General features: G+C 38.7%; 1 protein-coding gene across 6 annotated transcripts in view; it reads left to right on the top strand.

The window, feature by feature from the left end:
- The window catches only part of col27a1b (collagen, type XXVII, alpha 1b), a 56,355-nt gene that overhangs the window by 28,790 nt on the left and 5,142 nt on the right, over window positions 1-22,423 (top strand). For 2 of the 6 annotated variants that reach the window (XM_026321049.2, XM_026321048.2), the window contains exons 13-57: window positions 516-569; window positions 1,229-1,273; window positions 1,483-1,545; window positions 1,729-1,773; window positions 1,920-1,973; window positions 2,131-2,184; window positions 3,375-3,428; window positions 3,569-3,622; window positions 3,703-3,756; window positions 3,850-3,894; window positions 4,898-4,951; window positions 5,186-5,230; window positions 5,401-5,454; window positions 5,735-5,788; window positions 6,008-6,061; window positions 6,499-6,552; window positions 8,890-8,943; window positions 9,370-9,414; window positions 10,034-10,078; window positions 10,264-10,317; window positions 10,972-11,025; window positions 11,111-11,164; window positions 12,042-12,095; window positions 12,314-12,367; window positions 14,142-14,249; window positions 14,348-14,401; window positions 14,674-14,781; window positions 14,856-14,909; window positions 15,621-15,674; window positions 16,689-16,745; window positions 16,834-16,887; window positions 16,978-17,031; window positions 17,145-17,198; window positions 17,331-17,384; window positions 17,498-17,605; window positions 17,685-17,792; window positions 18,484-18,591; window positions 18,694-18,747; window positions 19,922-19,984; window positions 20,147-20,200; window positions 20,297-20,332; window positions 20,842-20,859; window positions 21,013-21,048; window positions 22,059-22,085; window positions 22,194-22,259. In XM_026321049.2, the coding sequence (XP_026176834.1) occupies window positions 516-569; window positions 1,229-1,273; window positions 1,483-1,545; window positions 1,729-1,773; window positions 1,920-1,973; window positions 2,131-2,184; window positions 3,375-3,428; window positions 3,569-3,622; window positions 3,703-3,756; window positions 3,850-3,894; window positions 4,898-4,951; window positions 5,186-5,230; window positions 5,401-5,454; window positions 5,735-5,788; window positions 6,008-6,061; window positions 6,499-6,552; window positions 8,890-8,943; window positions 9,370-9,414; window positions 10,034-10,078; window positions 10,264-10,317; window positions 10,972-11,025; window positions 11,111-11,164; window positions 12,042-12,095; window positions 12,314-12,367; window positions 14,142-14,249; window positions 14,348-14,401; window positions 14,674-14,781; window positions 14,856-14,909; window positions 15,621-15,674; window positions 16,689-16,745; window positions 16,834-16,887; window positions 16,978-17,031; window positions 17,145-17,198; window positions 17,331-17,384; window positions 17,498-17,605; window positions 17,685-17,792; window positions 18,484-18,591; window positions 18,694-18,747; window positions 19,922-19,984; window positions 20,147-20,200; window positions 20,297-20,332; window positions 20,842-20,859; window positions 21,013-21,048; window positions 22,059-22,085; window positions 22,194-22,259 (2,580 nt within the window). The other 4 variants (XM_026321052.2, XM_026321050.2, XR_003296471.2 and 1 more) reach the window with 3 other exon arrangements.

Here is a 22,423-nt window from a genome sequence, read left to right as displayed (position 1 = left end):
TAGTGCTTGCCTACTGATCCGTGATGTGGGATGGTAGCATGTGACCTTGGCATAATGACAAGCCCACGTAGAATGTGTGCTGTTGCATTGTTGCATCACACCTCTTGTTCGGACTCTACAATCGAATTACGAGTACCAAGCAAAAAAAACAGCTGCAGTCAGCAGTTCCTGGACCAAGCAGCTTTACTCGGCCATTTAGGCAAGTCCTGGGGCTTTGGCCGAGTGCTTCCTGCCAGCGTGTGCACACACACACTGTCACTTAGAAACACTCAGCCATGGAATTTCCTGCCTGTCTCCCAGGAATGAAGCACTGGGAGGACTTTTTAAGATTTGTTTGGTTTTAGTCTGCAGACTTCAAATTTGGGAATACTTTGTTGTTCCCGTGTTTGGTGTGATGACTAACCAAGTGATATCTAAATAAAACATCAAAATGTGTCTGCTGACCAGATGAATATGATAAAGACACTCACTACCCCGTCTTGTTACCTGACTATCCTGTTTGTTTGTGTGTTTAGGGGTTTCCTGGTGACTTTGGAGAGAGGGGACCTCCTGGCCCTGATGGAAACCCAGTAAGTGAAATGATATATGCACCCTCTACTCACTTTTGGCAAAGTACATTACTATGTGCATTTTGTTTTGCAGAATGAATATTTTATTCTTGCACAAAACAGACTGAGGCAAATCCATGTAGTCATTCAATAGCTCACACAGCATAATCCATGCTGATATTAAGGCAGCATTAGCAGTTTGTCTCGCCTCTCCACTTTTAGTTTGACCCTCACTGTTTGTGATTGACCGGGTCATAGTTAAATTGTGATTGGCTGACCCCTGAGAGCCTCCTTGTGGATTCATTTCCTCTGCCTCCAGTGGGAAAACGGGATGTTCCATTTGGCTGAATTCATCTCCTTTCATTCAAAGAGAAATAGAAAAGGCAACAGGAAGGCCACAGTGAGCTGTGTGTAGTTTACAGAGGATGTAGGATGGCATGGAGCTGTGGGGTTGATCATTTCAACAACAAGCCTCTCTGTGTTTTAAGTGCCAAGTGCTCACTCACTCTGCTAAAGTCAGTGGATAAACACATTATACAGTCTGTAAGTGGAGGAACAAACTAATAAACAGACAAAACAATAGTAGCAGGTAATATGCTTACATGTGTTTCTTCTCCATATCTCTGACTGTGCTTGTGTTGCATCTTTGTCTGTATCTTTCTTTTTCTCCCTCCTGTAAGGGTGAACTAGGAGCTCCTGGCCCATGTGGAGTCTCTGGTCTTATTGTGAGTGTTGGTGTATTCTTGTCCCTTAGTTTTTAACTTTATATTTTTTGATTTGAAAGTGCTGTATAGAAGCTTAATTCCTTACTTGCAGATGTTTTCAGCTATAGGTTATAGTAGCAGTTGTGAAAGCGAATATTTGAAATTTCTTTAGGTTTTAGGATTATATTTGCTTCTACATTTTAATAAATGTGTGATGTTATTGGTGACAGGGAGACATGGGCCCTGTTGGCATTATGGGCTTAGCAGGACCACAAGGACTCAAGGTAAACAATGTATGTTTTGTTATTGGTGTAACATTAAAATACATTCTGGCTTATTAGTTATCATTCTTATCTAGAATATCTTGCAGTACCAACACAATGAGTTATAGACACTGATCAAACACTTTGCTGTTATTTTGCATCAAATCTATAATCAAATCTCCATGGTTGGGTGGATATTTTTCTGTTTCCAAGGGAGTATCAGGAAACCCAGGGGAACCAGGACTGAAAGGTGATAAGGTGATCTGCATATGTCTTTCTTAGACCACTAACTCACAAAATTCCAAAATACTAGAGAATAGGATATCACAGAAGTATATCTCTAACTCTGTAGGATGCAAACATAATTTCCATTATATTTATCATTTTATTTTGTGGTTTCTAAGGGGGATGTTGGCTTATCAGGAGAGCCAGGGGAACATGGCTTCCAAGGAGATAAGGTATATATTCATTGGTCAGGTGGTAGAGGGAGTTATCCATTAATTACAGAAACGGCTCTTTTGATGAAATGACTGCAGTCACAATTTTTTTTCTTTTTTTTTTAATGTATATACATGATATGGAGGCTTGTTTGCACTAAAATGGGTTTTGTTACAGGGTATCTATGGCTCACCTGGGTTACCTGGTCCTCGAGGAAAGCCTGGACCACAGGTAGGCCCCACTCATTTTAGAACTGAGTGTCAGAAGATGATGAAAAGCTGTTTCCAAATAGTCTGTAAATCATTAGTGCATGGTTGATTGCAGTGATTACAAACAAAACCCACATAAGCACAAGGGTATTTTCCATATACTGTTTTGGCACAGCTTTATTGGCACTAAAGGAACATCTAGCTCAAAGATCAGTGATGGGATCAGAGCTGTCAGTGCAATTTGAAGATCTGTCTGTAGATTGCACAAACAGTCTGTAATAAATTTACCTTTTGATCTGAACCATATCATTTTCTTGTTTTAGAGATTGTATTTATGTCTTTGTCTTTTCATATGTAGCTGCTTAGGTTACTTCTATGTTCTCATTGTCAGACAATGTTATTTTTGAGAGAAATCAATACATATTAAATAAAGTACCTGAAGCAGGACTTCCTCACACAAGGACTTCATTAATAGTGACGAGTGACTATGAAGAATTCCTGTTCTTTATTTTCCTGCTCTGACCTTGTACCATAGTGGATGGATGGCCACAGGATTACTGTTCAGTGAACTAGTGAAATACTGAGAGTTATTTGTGAAGGCTATTTCTGCTTTTTCCCTTCATTCAGGTTGTGGCACACTCAAAGGGCACAATAAGTTCTAGGTTGCACTCAAGAACAAAAATGCTGGTGCTCTTAAAGAACAGTGGGTGGAAATCTTCAAATGTAATGTAAACAAACAGCTCCTCAAAGAGTAGGGTATGGGAAAATCCCTAGTGCAATGCTGTTTGAGATTTAGACTAATCCACCAGTTGGCACTCATGCACTTTCATGTCTTTAATGTATTGAGTGCTCGTGATCTGATTTGAGATTCCTGGGCAAACCCACTCTTTTGATTTGCTTCGGGATGTCTGCAGTAATAACAACTGCCCTGAGTAACAAAATGTTTAGGATTTGTTCTACAATAGTTTAGGCACTTTGATTTGGAGGATTCTGTACATTTAAGAAATAAGATTTCCATGCAATTTATATATGGTGATTATCTTGAACTGCATAACAAAGGATTTTTGCAGGTATTAGGCAGATTTTAGTAATTTTCAGTGTTGCTAACGTACCATTTCAAATCACAAATTTGGGCTAGATGTTTTAAATTTGGTTGAAGTTACTTTGAGTTTTCTGACTTGCATGATCTCAGTAATATCTGACATTTCTTAGGGTAAACCTGGTGAGAAAGGCCCTGATGGTTTGCCTGGCCCTCCTGGCCCAGAGGTAGGAGGGGCTATATTTACTAATTATATTTTGACTAGATGCACATTTATGTTATTTTATCAGTGTTTGTTAATGCAATGCCGCTTGCAGATGGTACCCTACTATGTTGTGATGAAGCTGTGGTTTATTTTCTGTCATAGGGGTTTCCAGGGGATATTGGGCCACCAGGACAAAATGGTCCCGAAGGACCCAAGGTTAACATTCAATCTTTAGATATGAGATGCCAGGCTTCATAAATGAAACGGATGTTGACTTTTGGTTTTGTTATCTGTAGGGAAAGCAAGGTGCAATAGGTTTGCCAGGTCCAACAGGAACACCTGGGATTCAGGTGGGCATGACTTTAGTACATAAATATATTTAACAACAAGCATCTAAAGACAATTTTTCTTCCCTTGACCTTTTGCAACAATTTTCATGTCAGGGTGATGAAGGACCACTTGGACCAGCTGGACCTACTGGACTCGAGGTGAGTGCTGAATGGATAGTCAAGAGCATGTAGGATCATCTACTATATCCACCAGACCACAATATATTCTGCACACAAGCATTACGTGCCTTTGCCTAAATTTAGGCTTTCCTGAATTTGCTATCTATGGTCTTTTATGGTCAGTCTTTGGCGGACCAAGGGCTCTGTTGTTCTAAAACTGTTTTGAAAGACTTCACTTGGACACTGTATACTTGTATCACCAGATTGGTCTGAAAATTCCTATGCTCTGCACAAACAAATCATCAGATCAAAGAAACTTTCAATTTCAGAATGGCTGTTTATGAAATATAACGTGATGCATATGTGATAATGATTTTGTTGAAAAAGGAATATGATTATTAATGAATCATTGTCTATTGGACTCAAATGTGAAATAAAAATTAACTAAAAAAATATGTAATCCAAGAATCCTGTGAAATAATTAATGTATGGCATCAAGGAATGTTTTTGTTTTGGTTATAGATATTATAAATATCAATTTGTATTTTTAGTTATCAGCACCTGCACATAGAACAAAGCGGATAAAGATGCTATGGAAGCCAAACCTGGGACTTTATAAGAGACTGGTGGTATAAATAAAAGTCCAGTGACTATAGTGGAAAAGAAAGTGTGTGTTTGTAGTCATCCCAGGTCCAACAATAGAGAAGACTTTCCCAATGAAATTCTCTATTTTTTTTGCTATGGTTGCCTCTAGTCTACCATTTCCCAAAAGCGTAACTCAAGTGATTACTGAAAGCAAACACAAATGACCCGCTGACTTTTGTGAGAAATCAGAAGCCTTTGATGCTGCAAACACCTCTTTGTTTTCTGGATCATTAAGTTTCTTAAAGGGATGTTTTTGTTTTGGCATCAATTCTTGGTTTGTTTTGTGCAACAGCCTCTCGAGGGACAGCAGACTGCACCTTTTACAGAAGATATAGAGCTTATTATTTGCTGTGTGGAGCTTCAGTACATTTTTCTGTCATTTTTGCTTTTTGTTCAGGGCAGGCCTGGGAGGCAGGGATTCCCAGGGCTGACAGGCCCAGTTGGACTCAAGGTCAGAGCTACAGTAATAATCACACATCCACTGCCAAGCCACTGTCCTCCTTAACTGAACATCCGCTCCCTTGGTTCTCTTTTATGATAATGTGTCATCTGAATATGTGTAAATTAGATGTTAATTCTCCATTGCCACCGGGGAACAGGCCTCCAAGCATATTTCATCTGATTTGAACTAGAAACGAAAAGCATGAACAAGTTTGTGATATGCTAATGGACTGCTTTGCTTTAGGGTGAGACGGGGACAACTGGCGAGGTCGGAAAGCTTGGTGAGAAGGTAAAGGCTTTTCTTCCCCTTTTTGATGATTTATGTCTGATGCTTACTGCGTCTGTGTGTATCTGTTTTGTTGGAGCCACAAAGCTGTGCAAGCTATTATGAGTAATGTAACTTCAATGGAATTAAGAAGAAGAAGAGACTGCTAAGATGGCATGTTTTCACTTCTTTAGGGACTCCCTGGTTTTATTGGGCCTATTGGAGAGATAGGCATTGCTGGAGAAAAGGTTAGAATGATGTCAATTTGTCACGCTGTTGTCATCCATCGTCCTTTTTAATCTGTTAAATTGCTCTTGGTTAATGTAGCCTGTGATTAGTGCTGGAACAATAAGCCAGTCATAGCAAATGTAATAATCTGTTAATTGTTCAAGTCATTAATCCAGCAAAAATGTCAAACATGCTTGGTACTAGCTTCTCAAATGTGCAGGTTTGCCTTTCTCTGAATGTCATTATAAAGTAAAGAAAATGAAAAAGCCTATGATATTTCTCCTTCTTGTGTTTCCTCAGGGGGATCGAGGGAAAACAGGTGCCCCTGGACCACCAGGTGAACCAGGGCCGATGGTAAGGAGTAAGTTTGGACCACGTCTCTCATAATAAGGGTCATTCAGTTATACATATGTAAGGGACTGGGGAGTAATATGTTTGGAGAGACTGAGTTAAGTGACTACACGTTAATCATCCAATAGCCAGGTAATATAGTTTATCCAGTTTTGTCAGAAATATGATCACTCATCATTTATTTGCTAAATAATATAGATAATTCAGTACTGTTGCCATCAGGGTCACACTGGAATACCTGGAGAGATGGGGCCTAATGGACCACAAGGGATCCTGGTTGGTTTAGTGTTTTCACTCTCATAACTTTTTGGCTGTGATGCACCTATGTTGAAGGTAGTGCATGCACATCCCAAGGAAAACCTAAACTCTGGTGCTTGGGCAACAATATTACATAAATCAAACTGAAGGTTTGTCTGTGGGCAAAATGTTTGGCTTGGCTTGTGTTGAACTTGTAACCACACCTAACAGCAATGTTACAGTGTACTCCCTCTGAAGCACATGTCTACAGTATATCACAGCAGCTAAATGAAAAGTTAACAAAAATCCATTATTGACTCACTATACCAGTCCTCTATAAAGGTACTAAAAATCAGGCCCTGGATAGCTGACATTATATTAAAAAAATGAGCTGCTGCTTATTGGTAAAAGAAAAACCAACCTGCAACCAATAATAAAGATAATGATGAAAGAATATTTTTTTCACACACATTCAGGGACCTCCTGGTTCACGGGGATCCATTGGCATCAGAGGGCCCAAAGGCATTAGGGTAAGTAAAATGTGTGAAATGTCTTAACAGCTATCAGATGGATTGCCATGATATTGTGTAGTCCCCCAGAATGTTTGTCTCTAAATGTTTGCTAAACTAAATGCCTGCTTTGGTGTTTGAGAGATGAGGTAATGAGGTGAGATGAGATGAACTTTAATCATCCCTGGAAATTCAGGTTTCAAATTTAATGCTATTTATAACCTTTTACGATGCTCATGCATCCAACTAAGATGGTGCACCTGGTAAATGCATTGTTACTGTGAGTGTGTTGCCTTACTTTTAGCATTAACCTACAGCTGCACAGAGATGCTAGCATGTCTGTAGTCTGTTGTTTAGGCCCTTTTATATTTGCTGGTAGGCCTTACTCAAGAAAACATACATTTTTCTGTATAGGACGTTTTGATTAACCCCCGCAGCAGTAACAACTGTTTATTTTAAATAAACACTGTAATGTACAGTTTTTAACATGATCACTGATGATCACCTTCAATGAACAGACCATGAAAGAGCACGAAGTAGAGGAAAAATCACAGACCTCAGCGATCAAATCTGTTAAATTACTTAGAAGTGCAGTGGATGAACTCAGATATGCTAAGCAGTTTGTTCTAACATCTTACGACATACGGTAAAACACTCTGCAAACATATGTGCGTTATCGTGTCTGCCATGAGCTCAGGAACATTTCAGTGTTCGCTGGCTTTTCACTATTCAAGTTTCCTACTTGAAAATAGCCCTTGGTTGCACAGCAGGATCATTGGACTGAATGAATAATTGATCTAACATGAATAAATGGTATAATTAAGGCATTTCATTCTCTAGATTAGTTTTACACAGCTCCCCTGATATCACAAGCACTCACTAATGCAATATTTAAAAATGATAATTACTGAAAATTACATGAAGTTTTTTTGCAAAGTAGAATTAAGGCAAGTGCAATTAAACACCAGTCTTCTTACTGCAGTGTCTCAAGTAATTCCCAATCAATACAAATGGAGGAAAAACACTAACCACCTTTTTACATGCCCAAAGTTTTTCTTTTTTTTTTTTTTATAAAGATGATAGCTTTATTCTTCACATAATTTTACTAGTGTCTATTCTTGAAAGGAGTAAAAAAAACACAGTATGTTTTACGCATACTTCTGTTACTTTTCTTTGCACTAAAATAGTTTTCACATTGGTTTTATAGTGTACCATGGTCACACCTCACTAATACATCAGCATCGTGTCAACCTTGATATTCAGTTTTGTTTAAAAGCTGAATTCTTGAAAACTTTTCACATGATTCCTTAAAGCATGTCATTATGTTATTTCAGTTTTTTTTCACTGTACTAAAAAGCCCTAAAATTAGTGAACTTTGAAAGAAAGCTAGTCAAAGTGGGTGAGTTCTAAGCTAATGTGCCTGTTCAAGTTAAATGGATCTGGTGAAACAATTTAGAGGGATGGATGGATGGTAAAAGCCTGCTCTATAAAACATGTCAGTCAGAAAAAGTCATTTAGTCCTCTCCAAAAACTGTTTAAAAACCTTAAAAGCTTAGCTGTATTCATATGCTTTTTAAATATTTTTAAATGCACTGTAATGACAGTAACTTGAAAGGCATGAAGACAGCTTATTAAAAAGGATTGGAATTGAATTTTATTTATGTGATGTGTGGTAACCAGAGCTCATTAAATTAATATTTTTCTTCATGTTTAACATGCATTTTCATCAATTGCTGTAATCAATTACACAACCACACAGCTATGTCTCCATCTCTTAGCAACAGTCTTGAACAAATTTGTCTTCTATTTCCAAGCATCAATGGAAATTTCAAGGTCTTACATAAATAGGAGCTGTATTCTTCTCTGGCTCAGTTCAGCTCACTTCTATATGAAATGTTTATATTAATAACCAGCAGAAGACATAGTCAGTCTTTTAATGATCACTGACATTGGTTTGCTATGTTATTGAAGTCCAGGATGAATCAGCTGCAGGAGTAGTGACCTTTTCCCAAGGTTTCTTTACAATAATCCCAGTGTGCAGGACACCACTGTGTGTGATTGTGGAAGGATGGGGACAAAGTGTAGTCAGTGTGGATTCTGCATCTGTGGCGTAAATTCGCAAATGCCATTAATAGCAAAATAGCCATTCTTTGATGGCGTCTCTCCAATGTGACTAAACCATGGTGCACTATAAAACCAAGAGAACTGTCTGACAGGCTCCACTAAATGGGGATGACAAAAATGGAGATTAAGTGCCTAAATTCATTGACTTATGTTAAACAATGTGTGCTGCAGGCCTGTTAAAGGCCACATTTTCCAAAGCTATTCATCAGTGACAACATGATTTTCTTTTTAAAGGGTCCAAGGGGTGCTGATGGCTCAGTCGGGGAGATGGGGTCTGCTGGAGTAAAGGTGAGCACGTTGTTAATAAGTCAGTTGACAATGGTTAATAAAACAGTCTCATATTGACTTAAAGTATGTTGCTGATTGTTTAAAGGTACTGAATATGCCAAGTTGTCTGGCCTTAAGCTTCCCAAATGCACACACTAAAGCTGTCCCATGAAAAGCAAAGGATACTCAAAATGACCCAAGTTCCTTAACAATATTAAAAAAAACAACAACACTGGACCTTTTCCTATCAGCTTGTTCAGGAGACTGTCATTTTTAACATCTAAAGACTCTTCAGAGGACAATCTTGACTATAAATCTAAAAGCAGAACCTTACATCAAAGAGTTCTAAAACATTGATGATGCTGGTTGTGTCTGGTAGTTCAGAACATTTTACCTCTGTGGGATTGTAGAACACTCAGAAAACTGAGTTGGATGGTTTCTCTGCAGGGTTCTGATGGTCCACCAGGAAAATTGGGCCTCCCTGGCGACATGGTAAGAAAAACTGAGCTTCTTTCCTTTCCTTTTACAAACAGTAATGACATTGGGAGTATGAGAAATAATTTTGATTGGAGTGAATTTACCCATGTGGCCTCTGAAGGTGAAGATGAAGTATTTAGGATAAATAGAGCGCAATGTTGATATTTTTGTTAAGATGAAGAACTTTTTCCTGGGTTAACTTGGAAATTTCTAACTAAAGCATTCTTACAGGTTGATGTAAGCTGTGTGCTTGATGTTAAATAGAAGTTATATTCTTTTGAAATGTAAACATTTATCCACATGATAATCAAACATTTGTTTAAATTATTTATTTAAAAAAAAGACGCCCACAATTCAGTGATATCGGCTAATGAAATGTTTTTTTTTTTCTCATAAAATAAAATTATATTTTCATAAAATTTGGTTCCTGTGTCTTTTGCCAGAAAAAAAACAAGCAATTTTAAGACATCACATTAGGCTCTCACAAAGTGAAATGCTACTGGGAACATGGAGAACACAGAGAACTGAGCACTAAATTGACACGGTGTAAGAACAAACAGAACCCTTAAAATCTGTCTGCCTGTTCACCTGTTATAGTAATACTTACTTTTCTCTTTTTGTCTTTTTGCTTTAGGGAAAGTTTGGTGAACCAGGTGAAGCTGGGCCTAAGGGATTTCCAGTAAGTGATTGGGGCTAACAGACCTCTCTTTTAGGTCAGTCTTGATTTTTGGGATGGACACATTTTGGGGAACAGTAGTGATGAGAGGCAGCTTTTGTGGCGTACTGTTTCTGTAGGGGCTGTTGCAGTTCAATATTTGTAATGAATCTTATTAGTGTGTGTATAAATGGCTGTATTATTTTCAGGGTGTTCAAGGACCCTCAGGACCTCCGGGAGCCAAAGGAACTGCAGGAGAGCCAGTGAGTTTATGATTTTCCAACTTGAATGTGTCCCATTTTTGGCTCTATATTTAAAAATAAATCAAATAAGAATAAATAAAATATCAAAGAACTACTGTATGCTAATGTTTCCCTCTGTTTTTATTTAATCAGGTTCAATTATGTAACATTTTGAAAGTTGCACAGTTTAAAAGAGGATATATGCAAGAACCATGTTTCATTATCTCTAATGAGTTGTGTTGTCCTACACCATGTTGCCTTGCCCTTGCAAGAGGAAGGGAGCTCTGCATTTCCCCTTTGACACCTTTTATTGAGTACTTCGTAGAAATCCATGTCTGGTCGAAAGCCCTGAACAACCTAATTCTCATTATCTCGTTCAGCCCTAGTTTCACAGATAGAAGCAGAGAGGTGCTGAGGTAATTTGATTTACACCATCTCCTTCCTGGAGAGCTTTATTGTAGCCTGACTCTCTCTCTCTCTCTATAACAGCTGGCCTGTGTCCATCACTTACAGAAGCTTTGGCTCAGTGTTGTGAAGACTCTTGGCCCTGCAGATTAACTTAACTCCACCTTTACACACATTCTGTCTGGTTCTTATTTCTTTTTACATTTTTCCTCCTTTACTGTCATTCGAAGAGATATTTGATCTCTTGATGCATCTGCATTGTTGCTACAGGGACTGACAGGGCCACCAGGGACGATTGGAGCACTGGGGGAAATGGGGCCAGTGGTGAGTTTGATCAAACATCTGGCATAAGAACTGGCACAGACTGTTAAAATTAGCACTGAATAAAGGCTGCCACTGTTCCTGACAGGGATTACCTGGAAAGGCAGGGGAAAGAGGGGTGCCTGGGGAACCTGGAGAGAAGGTAATGATATTTGTATAGTTCTCACTGATTTTTGTGATGCGCACTGATCAACTTGTGTTTTTATTGTACATCATTAAAAATACTATGATCACATAGTCAGTCAATGGTTATTGGGGGGCTCTCACTGCATGGAAATGATTTTCTGAGAGCAAGATAGCATTTGACATTTTGAGCTGAGAAAAATGTTTTTTAGCACATGTGCCATAAATAATAGTCAAAGAATAACCAGATTTGAACAAGCAATAAGCTATCATCATTTGTGTGTTTTTTTAAAATTATACTCTCTCTAGAAAGCTCAGTGTCTCTTGCTTGCTCTTTAAACATCTCCGCTTTGAACCCTGCTGAGGTTTTTCTGTGAGGTTGCTTCACCTGACAACATGTTACACTGTAGCACAGACAAATGGAAAACTGGAGTAAGCAGTTACTAAATGGGTGTTTTTGTCTCCAGCTAGATTGCTTATTCAGTTACTCAGAAGTAGGGAAGCAGTAGGAAAATAAGTAACTACAGTACATACAATATTACTCTCCCAGTGATACAAGCTTGCTAGAACTTGTGTAGGGAATGAAACCACCATTAAGAAATAACCACCAACTCCAGTTCCCACTTGGCTGAAATTGTGGCAAAGATGAACTGAGAAAGGCTACAGACACATATATGGATAATCAAATTAAATGAATGTTTTGTTACCCAAATATAACTTTTCTGCTTGCAAAAAGTGTTTTCTTCCGTTAAATTATCCAGTTGCACAGTCAGGATTGAGGTGCAAATATACAACACTTTCCATTACTGAATAAACAGCGTTGGTAAAGTAAGCATGGTGGAGTTAAAGATTGTGCACCAACACTGACTTAACCATTATCTTTCTCCCCCTAACAGGGTGCTATTGGTTTACCTGGCAACATCGGGGAGCAGGGTTTGATTGGCCAGAGAGTCAGTATCCCTTGTTTTCTTTTTGTTAAGTCTTAGTGATTTAAAGTGGATTGAGTTTATTTTGGAAAACCTTTGAAAATATTCAGAAGTGAACATATTTTGGCAATGACAGTCTTGATGTCTTTATCATCTGTGTCCACCTACAATGATAAAAAAAAAAATTAACGAACGAGATGGTGAGTACAAATAATTTTTTTTTTTTTTTTTTTTTTTTTTAGGGTGAGCCAGGTATTGATGGGGAGAATGGACCAAATGGACCTGATGGTGCCAAGGTATTTATTAAAATAAGACAAAGACTTGAAGTCTGAGATAGAGTATGCATCATTTTAAAAGTGTGCTTGTAACTTTAAAGGCTGTAAATGACAATCAAAAGTTTGGCCAGTAATCACATCTCGTCTCTTATTGCAACATCAGTTAATTCAGTCCTGAAGCTGGATGTCTACAGACTCAGTGAACCTTCCTGTTGATTGTAGCAGTTTATTGTAATGAGAACAGGTCAAGTATTGTTTGTGTGATATTGGCTTTTGTACAGCTGGCGCTGCATTGCGTTGGCGCTCAGTGAAAACAGATAGCAGGGCTATTTTGGGAGCTCTACTGTCTGCCAAGTATTGTGACAGAAAAAAAGCACAAAAAGCCTGCCTGTTCAGCAGAGCTAAAGCACTGAAAGTATAGCTGACAGACTCACAAGCAGCTTTTGGCTCAGAGAAGGTGGCAAAATGTGAGCACAGAGAACATTGATGATTAGAATAGATCAACCTGAGTCTGTTTAGCTGCATGCTGTACAGGACATTTTGTGTTAGTCAGGAAAGTAAACCACATTGAGGGATTCTTGGCCACAGTGCAGCTCAAGATGGAAAACAGCAGCTCAAGAGAGATTTGCAGCTTGTGCTTGGTAAATGCTGGGGATTGAAAATCAGTGCATTGTCATGTTTCACTGAAAATTAAAAATGAAATTAAGCAAATACTCATATTCTAAATAACACGAGTCATTTGCCATGTTGAGTTCTGCATGAAGTAAATCAACTTACGTTGTCACAGTATATATTCTTTTTTTTTTAGGTGTGCATAAAGCTTTTGTTTGTCTGTAGTGTCAGCCATTCTTGAAAGAACCTATACTTGTATTTAAATAAAGCACCATGTGGTTGCAAGAAATGTAGGGAAACACTGTTATGTGTTGATGACAAAGTGATAATTTACTAACGAAGTGGGTGAATTTGGTGAAAACATCATCCATAGGCATACACTTCTTGCACAAGCACAAGATTTTTGTTCCAGGTGGTGTATTTCAGTGAGTCGATATGGGAAATGATGGGAGCAATGGTCATAAAATCACTGTGAAACAGGAAAAGGATTCCAACCAATACAGTGTTATAAAAACAGAAAGACTGGAACAAATAAAGAAATGGAAAAAACATCAGTTTTATTTCTAAGCACTCTTTGGAGACGCTTATTATCACTGGATGTCTAATTCTGTTTAGGGTCTCAAGTGATATTTTAATTTGTGCTGATGAGTGCTCTGTGTTCTCACTGCTAGAACAAAGTGCAATGGTAGCACTCCTCTGTTCCTGTGATGTTTCTTAGGACTCAGCTTTCTGAACACTGGTCTTGCTTCACATTCACTCGGTCAGATGACTGGTCATTTTGGTTTTCTAATGGTTGTTCACAGACAGGCCATACCTTTTCTTTGAATTACTGTAAGGCTTTTGGGCTCGTATCTTTCTTAAGATTGCATTTGTGCTGTAAAAAGTTGGACAGAAAGGCTTGGCCCACTTTCTGCCAACATTGGTGCTCTGGAAACATATGCATTTTGAAAAATATGTCAAGTCATGATGACACTTTTCTGCATCTCATGCTTTGTATCAGTCTCACTAAGACTTTACAGTCATTGGCTCAGGCCTTGCTGGCTGTTGTATTGTTAAAATTGAAGAATATAGATGAGGCTTAATTCAGAATATTTTATTTGGTTAAGGTTTTTCTGTATAGTGCATATATTTTAGCTTAATTGTATGATTACCCTTTTTCATTGGACTCTATTGCTGGTTTCAGGGTGAAAAGGGGGATGCTGGTCCAGAGGGTGCCAAAGGTGACAGGGCTGATATTGGCCTAAAAGGACAGGAAGGACCTCCTGGGCCTCCTGGATTGGTGGGTATAAGGGTGAGTGTCTCAGCAGCCAACTTCAAATTCCACTCAGTTCTCATGAAAAGACAGTTGTTTTGGTTCATCTATAACCTTGTTTGATTTTCTTTTACCAGGGTCAGGAGGGTAAATCTGGCAAAATTGGTGAAAGAGGAAAAGCAGGAGAAAAGGTTTGTCAGTTCACTTGCCTGGAGCTAAAATACACCTTTCATTCTTGTGTGACTGTCAGTTTAGTCTCTTTATACAAGGAGCTGAAGAGTTCTCTGCTGTAGTAACAAACCCGTGGGGTCAGTAACCTCCATAAGTGTGACACTGGAGGTGCTTGTCAAATAGACTTTCAACATTAAAAGTTTGGTTTGACAAACTAACTACACAACCATTCAGGGAAGTTTGAACACCCACTGCATACCTGCATACCTGCTCATTGATGGCCTCTCTCCAGGGGAGCAAGGGTCATCAAGGTCACCTGGGTGAGACTGGGCCGGTCGGGGAGCGCGGGGAGACGGGATTTGTTGGACAGAAAGGAGCAAGGGGAACCATTGGGCCAGTAGTAAGTTCTTTACATAGACTGAAAGACTTAATTGGTTGTTGGTGGAAGTTGGCTTAACTTGTATGTTTCCCCAGGGTGCTCCAGGGAGAATGGGCCAGCAAGGACAACCAGGCATACCAGGTTATGAAGTAAGCAGTTCAATAACAGTGAAGGAATAAGACATTTCATGGATGCTTTAAAAGTGAGGGACCTGCAATACTTCCAAAACTTTATAAAAGTCTTTACACTGCTGTCAGTTCTTAAAGGACTAGCAACATTCTTAAGCTCCTGAAATGGTGATTGAACTTGTTTTACAAAGCTTATGTAAAGAGAACTTTATAAGTTTTATTTCAAAGCTAAACAAGGACAAATTCTGCAAAAAATAAAATTAAACAATATATTTAGTAATGAACAGCAGATAGAGGGCTGTGTCTTTTCTTTGTCTGACCAGGTTAACTTGTAGCTAAATGTACCTATGTTCTGTATGTTCTGTCCATCCACACCAACAAGAAAACAGTTACCACATGAGTGATGAAAAACTTTGGTTTGGGGCAGAGTGTAATAGCAAACTTAATTTTATTTCATGACAATCAATCAACTTTTTTGTCAACATACCATCTGCATTTTGAATTCTGAAGACGAGCAAAACGAGCGATAACAATAGTCATGCAAACAATATACAGTATAAACAGCGACAGTGCTGGGACTTTAGAAACAAACCAGCCTGACTTGACTGGTGAAACACAAATTTTCATTCTAACATGGCAACAGAAGAAGGAGAGATTATTGATGATGCTTAGTTTGATGTTTGAAAGGTTGTAGTTCTACAATTATATTCAGTTATTTTACTTTATTGCCAGGGTCACATGGGACTGCAGGGACCACTAGGACCTCCTGGACCAAAAGGTGAAAAGGTACATTCCCACACTTATTTTGTACTATATAGCTGTATGCACTGATTCTCTAATGAGCTCTGGAGTTCTTTAATGGCAACATTACTTAACAATATAAAACTGTCGAGCAGCACATTGTCTTTGAGTGCATGGTTTATTTGATGTATCTGGACTTCAGTTGTGCCTCTAATTAGAGCTTTTTCTGTCTTGCAATATTCCAAAAGTCATCTCTAATTTCATCAATAATATGAGCTAGCACTCATCCAATTAACTCCATAGTCAAAGATAAAGAATTAGCCAAGCATGTGGACTCTTCTGTTCATGATTTTGGGGATATTAGTATGATAGTTTGTGTTTATTTGACAGGAGCAGCACACAATAGAACACACTGCACCTGAGTTTACTGAGACACTAATTTGCATTTTTCAGTCTCTGGGCAGGAGCCATCTGGATGTGGATTCTCTTTGCCAATATCCTCAAAATAATGGCTGCACTTGCTCTCTAATTAAATCAATATCAAACTATCACATGGGTCATTGAAAAATTTGATTGGAAATTGAGAGAACCATGTAACCCTGGCTCTTAAAGTGCTGCAGATAAATACATATCTGTAACACAGTTATGTTAAAAGCTCTAGTGTTATAGTATATGGCTTTTCATCCATGCAAGTGTCAGTATTGCTAAGCCCCTGGCCATTACTAATTATTCTCCTACTTGTTTTTGCCTGTTGGGCTCATCTTTTATTTATTTCATTTGTCACATGCAGAACACATGACCAATAAAATCATGCACACATACGTTGTTATTGTTTAATGAATCCCATAAAGGCCCTGGAACACACAATGGCTCCATTTATGTGAAATGGGATCATTGTGGGTAATAGCCCATGTAATGATTTGCCATTCATATAAAGAGCGCGGGCAATGTGTTTCCATTGTTACACTCATTCAAACAAAACACACATTGATTTTGCACAGTCCACTGGGTCTGAGGGAAATTCCATTGATTATGGTTGTTTGTCTGTTTCTTGTTTAGGGTGAACCAGGAGATGACAGCAAGGAAGAAGGTCCTCCAGGTCCCCAGGGTGACAGAGTGAGTTTCTTACATGTACCAGTTTTTCAGGTTTTGTTTGTTAGTTGTATTGGAGATTATTTAATTGATTATTTTCATATGAGCCCAGGGTCCTCCTGGAGACAGAGGGGGGAGAGGAGAGCCAGGTGACCTCGGACCTATTGTAAGTATAATAAAACTGTTACGTTGTCCTCAGGTACTGCAGAGTGTCAGCTACATGATGTCATTACATGGCATTGATGATGTTTTCCAGGGTCATATAGGTTTTGATGGAAAGAGAGGTGAAGCTGGTGCTCCTGGACTCCCTGTAAGTATCGTAGATTTGTCTCTTAACATGGAAAACTCAGATATACAGACTGTGTTTCAGATTGCCTAGTCACAAAGTGTGTCATTCAAATCAAACAATAACAATCATTTTAGGGACATTCTGGGCCAAAAGGACACTCAGGACTTAAAGGATCCAAAGGTGAACAAGTAAGGACATAAAAACAATGGAATGATTATGTCTTACGAGTAAACTCGGTTGTTTGATGCCATATTGTTGGACTGTATTTTCTGTCATGTAACCATGTCAGAACTGTGGAACATGAACTCTTTATGCTCCAGGGACAAAAAGGAAAATCAGGGGCAGCAGGTGCACCTGGGACCAAAGGACAACCAGTGAGTTGGATGAATTTCTTGTCTTGCAATCATACATAATAGTAATTTAAATATTATTTAAAACCAATCAAAGATTTGACATCAACAGTTGTGATGGTATTTCTTTGACTAAGGGTCCAGAGGGTCCAACTGGCCCACGTGGAGTTGTGGGAAGGGAGGGACTTGAGGGTCTCCGTGGTATGGATGGACTGCCTGGTAAAGATGGAAGTAAAGGAGTAAAGGTGAGTCAGTAATGCACATATCAATGACTAGAAGAATAGCAGCTCTGAGCATCGTTCATCAACTTTCTTCTTTGTTTAGGGGGAACAAGGAGAAGATGGAGAATTGGGCTTGCCTGGAAAACCTGGGCAGCAGGGTAAGACAGGTGTCACAGGGCTGCCTGGAAGTCAAGGCTCTATTGGACTGAAGGTGAGAATGATGAGTTGTACACATTTTCCCTCATTTTAGTTGCTTGACGACCCAATTTACAAAATACTTCATGTTTGGGCATTACTTTTTATAGGTCACAATGCAGGCTAAATTATGGTCAGTGGTAATTGTAATCTGGCCTTCCTTTACAACCTAAGGGTGCCTGTATACCATATTTGGATCATTTTCTGTCTCAACCTTCCGCACAGAGTTTTGCACAATCTCTCAAAAGCCGCTGTAGTTGCTTCAATGATTTTGGGAAATTAGAGTTGCAAAATGTTACTGAGTTGGCACAGTTTTGACTTGCATGTCCTGACCAACGTTACATAAAATGCACATAGGCCTTACTGTGATTAACAAAGACAGGCTTTATTTCTTTGGTTTTTGAATAGAGTTCAATAGAGTTTTTTTATAAGGCAGAATGTAAAATGGTTCTGATGCATCTTGAAACTTTTAAAACTGATATTAAGGAGCAGCAGATTGATATAGGCTGAAAAGCATCAGCTAAACACTGTTGACATCCATATTTAGCACTTGGCAGAAGTTCTTCCCAGTTGGACAGGGGAGCCACTAAATACAGTGCAGTGTCCCTGGGTGTGCAGACAGTGAGGGATCATGATCCTGGTTTGTCTGTGCAGAGATTGTTGGGTGGGATGTGAGGAGGATGGACATTTGTTTGTGTGTTCTCCAGGGTGAGAGGGGTCTTCCAGGTCAAGCTGGTCCATCAGGAAAAAGAGGCTCTTTTGGTGGGATGGGATTGCCAGGAAGACAAGGAGATCAAGGACCTAAAGGGCAACCAGTGAGCACTTGTCAAATAACTTGAGAAAATTCCTAGACATGACAACTTCTTTGCCTGTGCAGTAATTAAGACCTCCATGCTTTCCTTTGTTTTGTGTATCAGGGGGATACTGGTGAGCAAGGATTTCCAGGGGTGTTGGGTCTGTTTGGACCAAAGGTATGCTCCGGTCACACTCCATTCATAACTAAATTGACCTCAAGTCAGCTGGACTTATAAAGTTTCATTTTCCAGTCCAGACTATGTTCTTAACCCTTAGGCTCAGAGAGAGGAAAATGACCCAGAAACTAATTTGATGGTTTAACTCACTTATTAGTTGTAGTACTTATGTGATGTTTAAATGGCTGCATTATATTGTCTATGGTAAATCATTTGATGAAAGCTGTTAAGTATTATTGTAATATGCCTCAGGATGACATCTGCTACACCATGAGTCTGCTTTACTTACAGAACTGCACATTATGGCAAGCTGAAGAAACAGAGCTGGCTTTACTAATATAACGCTATAAATTTAAAATCCTAAGAGTGATGTTGGATATTTTCCTACAGTGCCACTTGTATAGGAGTGTAAAACAGCATTGTGTTGGTGTTCAATGGTATATAGTAATTGTTCTAACTCGGACGTAGGATAATTAGAGTCCTCGGATAAAACTGCAGGAATAAAAGCACTGTAACAATTTCTGGAAGTATCTCAAGTCCAACAAAATTGATTAAAGTAGAGAACAGACTAAACTGTTAAAGCTGTTTTACATTTAGCTCACTCCTTTCTCGTAAAGCTTCTCCTTAGAATCAGTCCATTAATCAAACATGAGCTGTTATTTTATGGCAAAAATGTATCAACACTGTGCTGCAAAACATTTATTTTGCAGTTACATTAGAGTTGATTAAAACCGGTAGCACATACACTGTTAAATCACTGGATAAGTGTTTTAAAGTGGTGTAGGAGAATATTTCACCTTAGCTGTTTTAGGCCAGCACATTATTTACTGTTAGGAATATTGTTTTGTTTGGTGTTGCCCAAAGACTAATGCTGGAGCCCACTTAATTGATTTTATAAATATAAAGTGATGAATTGATAATTGTGTGTTGCAGCCTTGGTATTGACAACATACTGTGCCATTATGTATAGCAGTACATATAGTGTGTAATTATTTCTGTAGTACGGTAGGGGAACAGTGTGTTTTCTTATGATAGCCATTTGCCAACTGCAGAGACATTTGTCAACATAAAACTAGAGGTTAACAAAGGTCATTGATTACACTATAGTGGTTTAACCTTACCTTACCATACCTTATATACTATTAAATGAAAACAATTGTTTATGTCTTCCTAGGGACCCACAGGAGACATTGGCCCAGCAGGGATACAAGGACCAAAAGGACCACGTGGTTTGATGGTAAGATGAAGATTAATGTTACTTTGGTAACTTAGCACAGTATTTCATCTACCTCCAATACCCTGAACTCTCACACACGGCATACTTGTGAAAAATAACCACTGTTTCATCAGATGCTTCATCATATGAGCCTTCAGCCACTAACATACCTATGCTTTCCAGGGTATGGAGGGAGCTTTGGGCCCCGTTGGCATCATTGGCCCCAGCGGTCATCCTGTATGTACCTCATATCTCATTTTATCTGCCAGGCTTTATTTGACTTCTCTCTGCAGTTTGGCAGTGATGGAGTGATCGTCTCTTTCTCTCCAACAGGGACCCCAGGGTGACAAAGGAAGTCGGGGGGAGATGGTGCGTGGCGTTGTTTTTGATGAATCCATTTCTGTCTGTACTGTGAGCACTGAATAGGATATTTAGTATGGAGACATCACACTGCTCAGCCTCCTTTGCCCTCAGCACGTTTCATTACCTATTGTGCTCCACTGTTTGTTGTTACACAGTGACACTTAGCTGCTGTGGATTTCCTGTCAGGGTGATTAAATGTTGGCTGCATGCTCATCTCAAGCTTTAAAAGAGGTTTGTTGAGTGCTCATACACAGGCATAATTCACAAGCTCACTCTTAAAATGCCAGCACTCATGTTTGGGATTGCTGTGTGAAAACAGGATTTACTGTGTGGAAATAGGATTTCTGAGCTTGTATAGAAGCAAGAGTGCAATTCAATAGCAATTCAACATAAAGAAGAAAAAAGACAGCTTAAAAGATGATGTTATAGTGTATGTGATACTCCCAGAGTTTTTTTTATTATTGTAGAATTGTCCATTCATGAATATTGATGTCGTTTTCTCTAATCACCAACAGGGGTTACAAGGACCAAGGGTGAGTAATTATTCACCTCTGGGGGTTATTCATTATTCTTTCCTTGGGCCTGTGGTCTGCTCAGTATCATAAAAACTGAATGAATGTCTTTATCTTCTATCAAAGCTACGTTTTAAATAATCTGAAGTCTAATGTGGTTGCATGATATTTCAGGGATCTCCTGGTCCTCGTGGACCACCTGGACCCCCAGTAAGTTCTTCATTTTGTAAATTTTAAAGATCAATGAGATAATCATAGTTTCTTGATTTTATGCCTGTAGCTAAATCAGAGTAAAAGCACAAGTGGGAATATACTTTCGTAAAAACGGCTTCCGAATTAGCTGCTTTTCAGATTGAGTATATTTCAGAGGGAAAAAATTACTGGAGAGCACATGGAAGGATTTACAGTCTTTATTAGTGCAAACACTCTAGTCTTATGACTGTACTGTGTCTTCATAAAATGTCAAAATGTTCAAATGCGAACCAAAAATGGTTCTGATAAAATGTTAGCACTTTACTGTTTTGTACCAAAGACAAATCTATTAGTAAGCAATTGTCTTCGTGACAATTTGTACATGCTTCCAGTATAGTTTACATATTAGGGAGTTCCATAATAGGGTCATAAGTCAAACCTGAGTATCTTGATGGCATCAGTAAATCAAGAAACTTACCAAACATATGAATAGGAAGAAGTGGGCCACCTTTGTAAACAAGTGATGCCTTGTCTGTTTTTGGTGGATCTGACGTTTTTTTTTTTTTCATAATTCACATTCCACAGTTTAATTTAAATTAAATCATGAGGAATGAACTGTGGCACTCTATCATCTAGTCTGCTGGAAAATAATCTGAAGATGGAAACACTCATCTGTACATGTACACTGTTTCTAGAATGTGAGCACCACATGGTGTGTGATATTTAGAGGATAATCTAACTAGTTACAGACCTGCTTCTTTTCACAGTGATCTAATTCAAATAGCTGTTAGCCAGCAGCTCCTCTTTTCTGTATTTGACATGCTTTATTTCCTTTTCATTCATGCCTCATTTCCTGTGCATTCATGATTGTTTCTGTACATACTGGGTGAGAATTGAAAACACCACCAGCAGCATTGCATATTGGGATTTACACAAGTGCTTCATGAACACAAACACATTAAGTGACTGTTGCCTCTAAAATGCTAATGAATGTGTGCCTATAATATGTTTCTCCCTTTGGTTTCTAGGGTCTGCTCAGCTCTGCCCTGTCACTTGTAAGTTTGCTTCTTTTTGTCGTCAGTTATTTTTTTGTGTAGTACAAACTGAAAGTTGAAATCATCATGGTTGTGGTTATCTTATTGCCTTGTCCTCTTCTGTGGAAGAGAAATGAGGCTCTTGGTGCTGCTTTTCAAGTCATCATTGATTCCCATGATGCACTGAGACAAGAGGTCAGTTTTGAATGAAACGATTCTTGTTGCAAAAAATCACTGTTGATTCTGTGTTGATTTTATTGTCAGTCAGATAATTCATGAGCCATTATAGGAAAGCTGACAAGTGCAGAATTCCTGAGTTTGTAAAGCATAAAAAAAATTAATAGCATGATCATAAAAAA

This window comes from Mastacembelus armatus, chromosome 9 (genome assembly GCF_900324485.2).
Source record: "Mastacembelus armatus chromosome 9, fMasArm1.2, whole genome shotgun sequence".
NCBI lineage: Eukaryota > Metazoa > Chordata > Actinopteri > Synbranchiformes > Mastacembelidae > Mastacembelus > Mastacembelus armatus.
The sequence above is the reverse complement of the archived record's forward strand: the minus strand, read 5'-3'. Positions and strand labels throughout refer to the sequence as shown.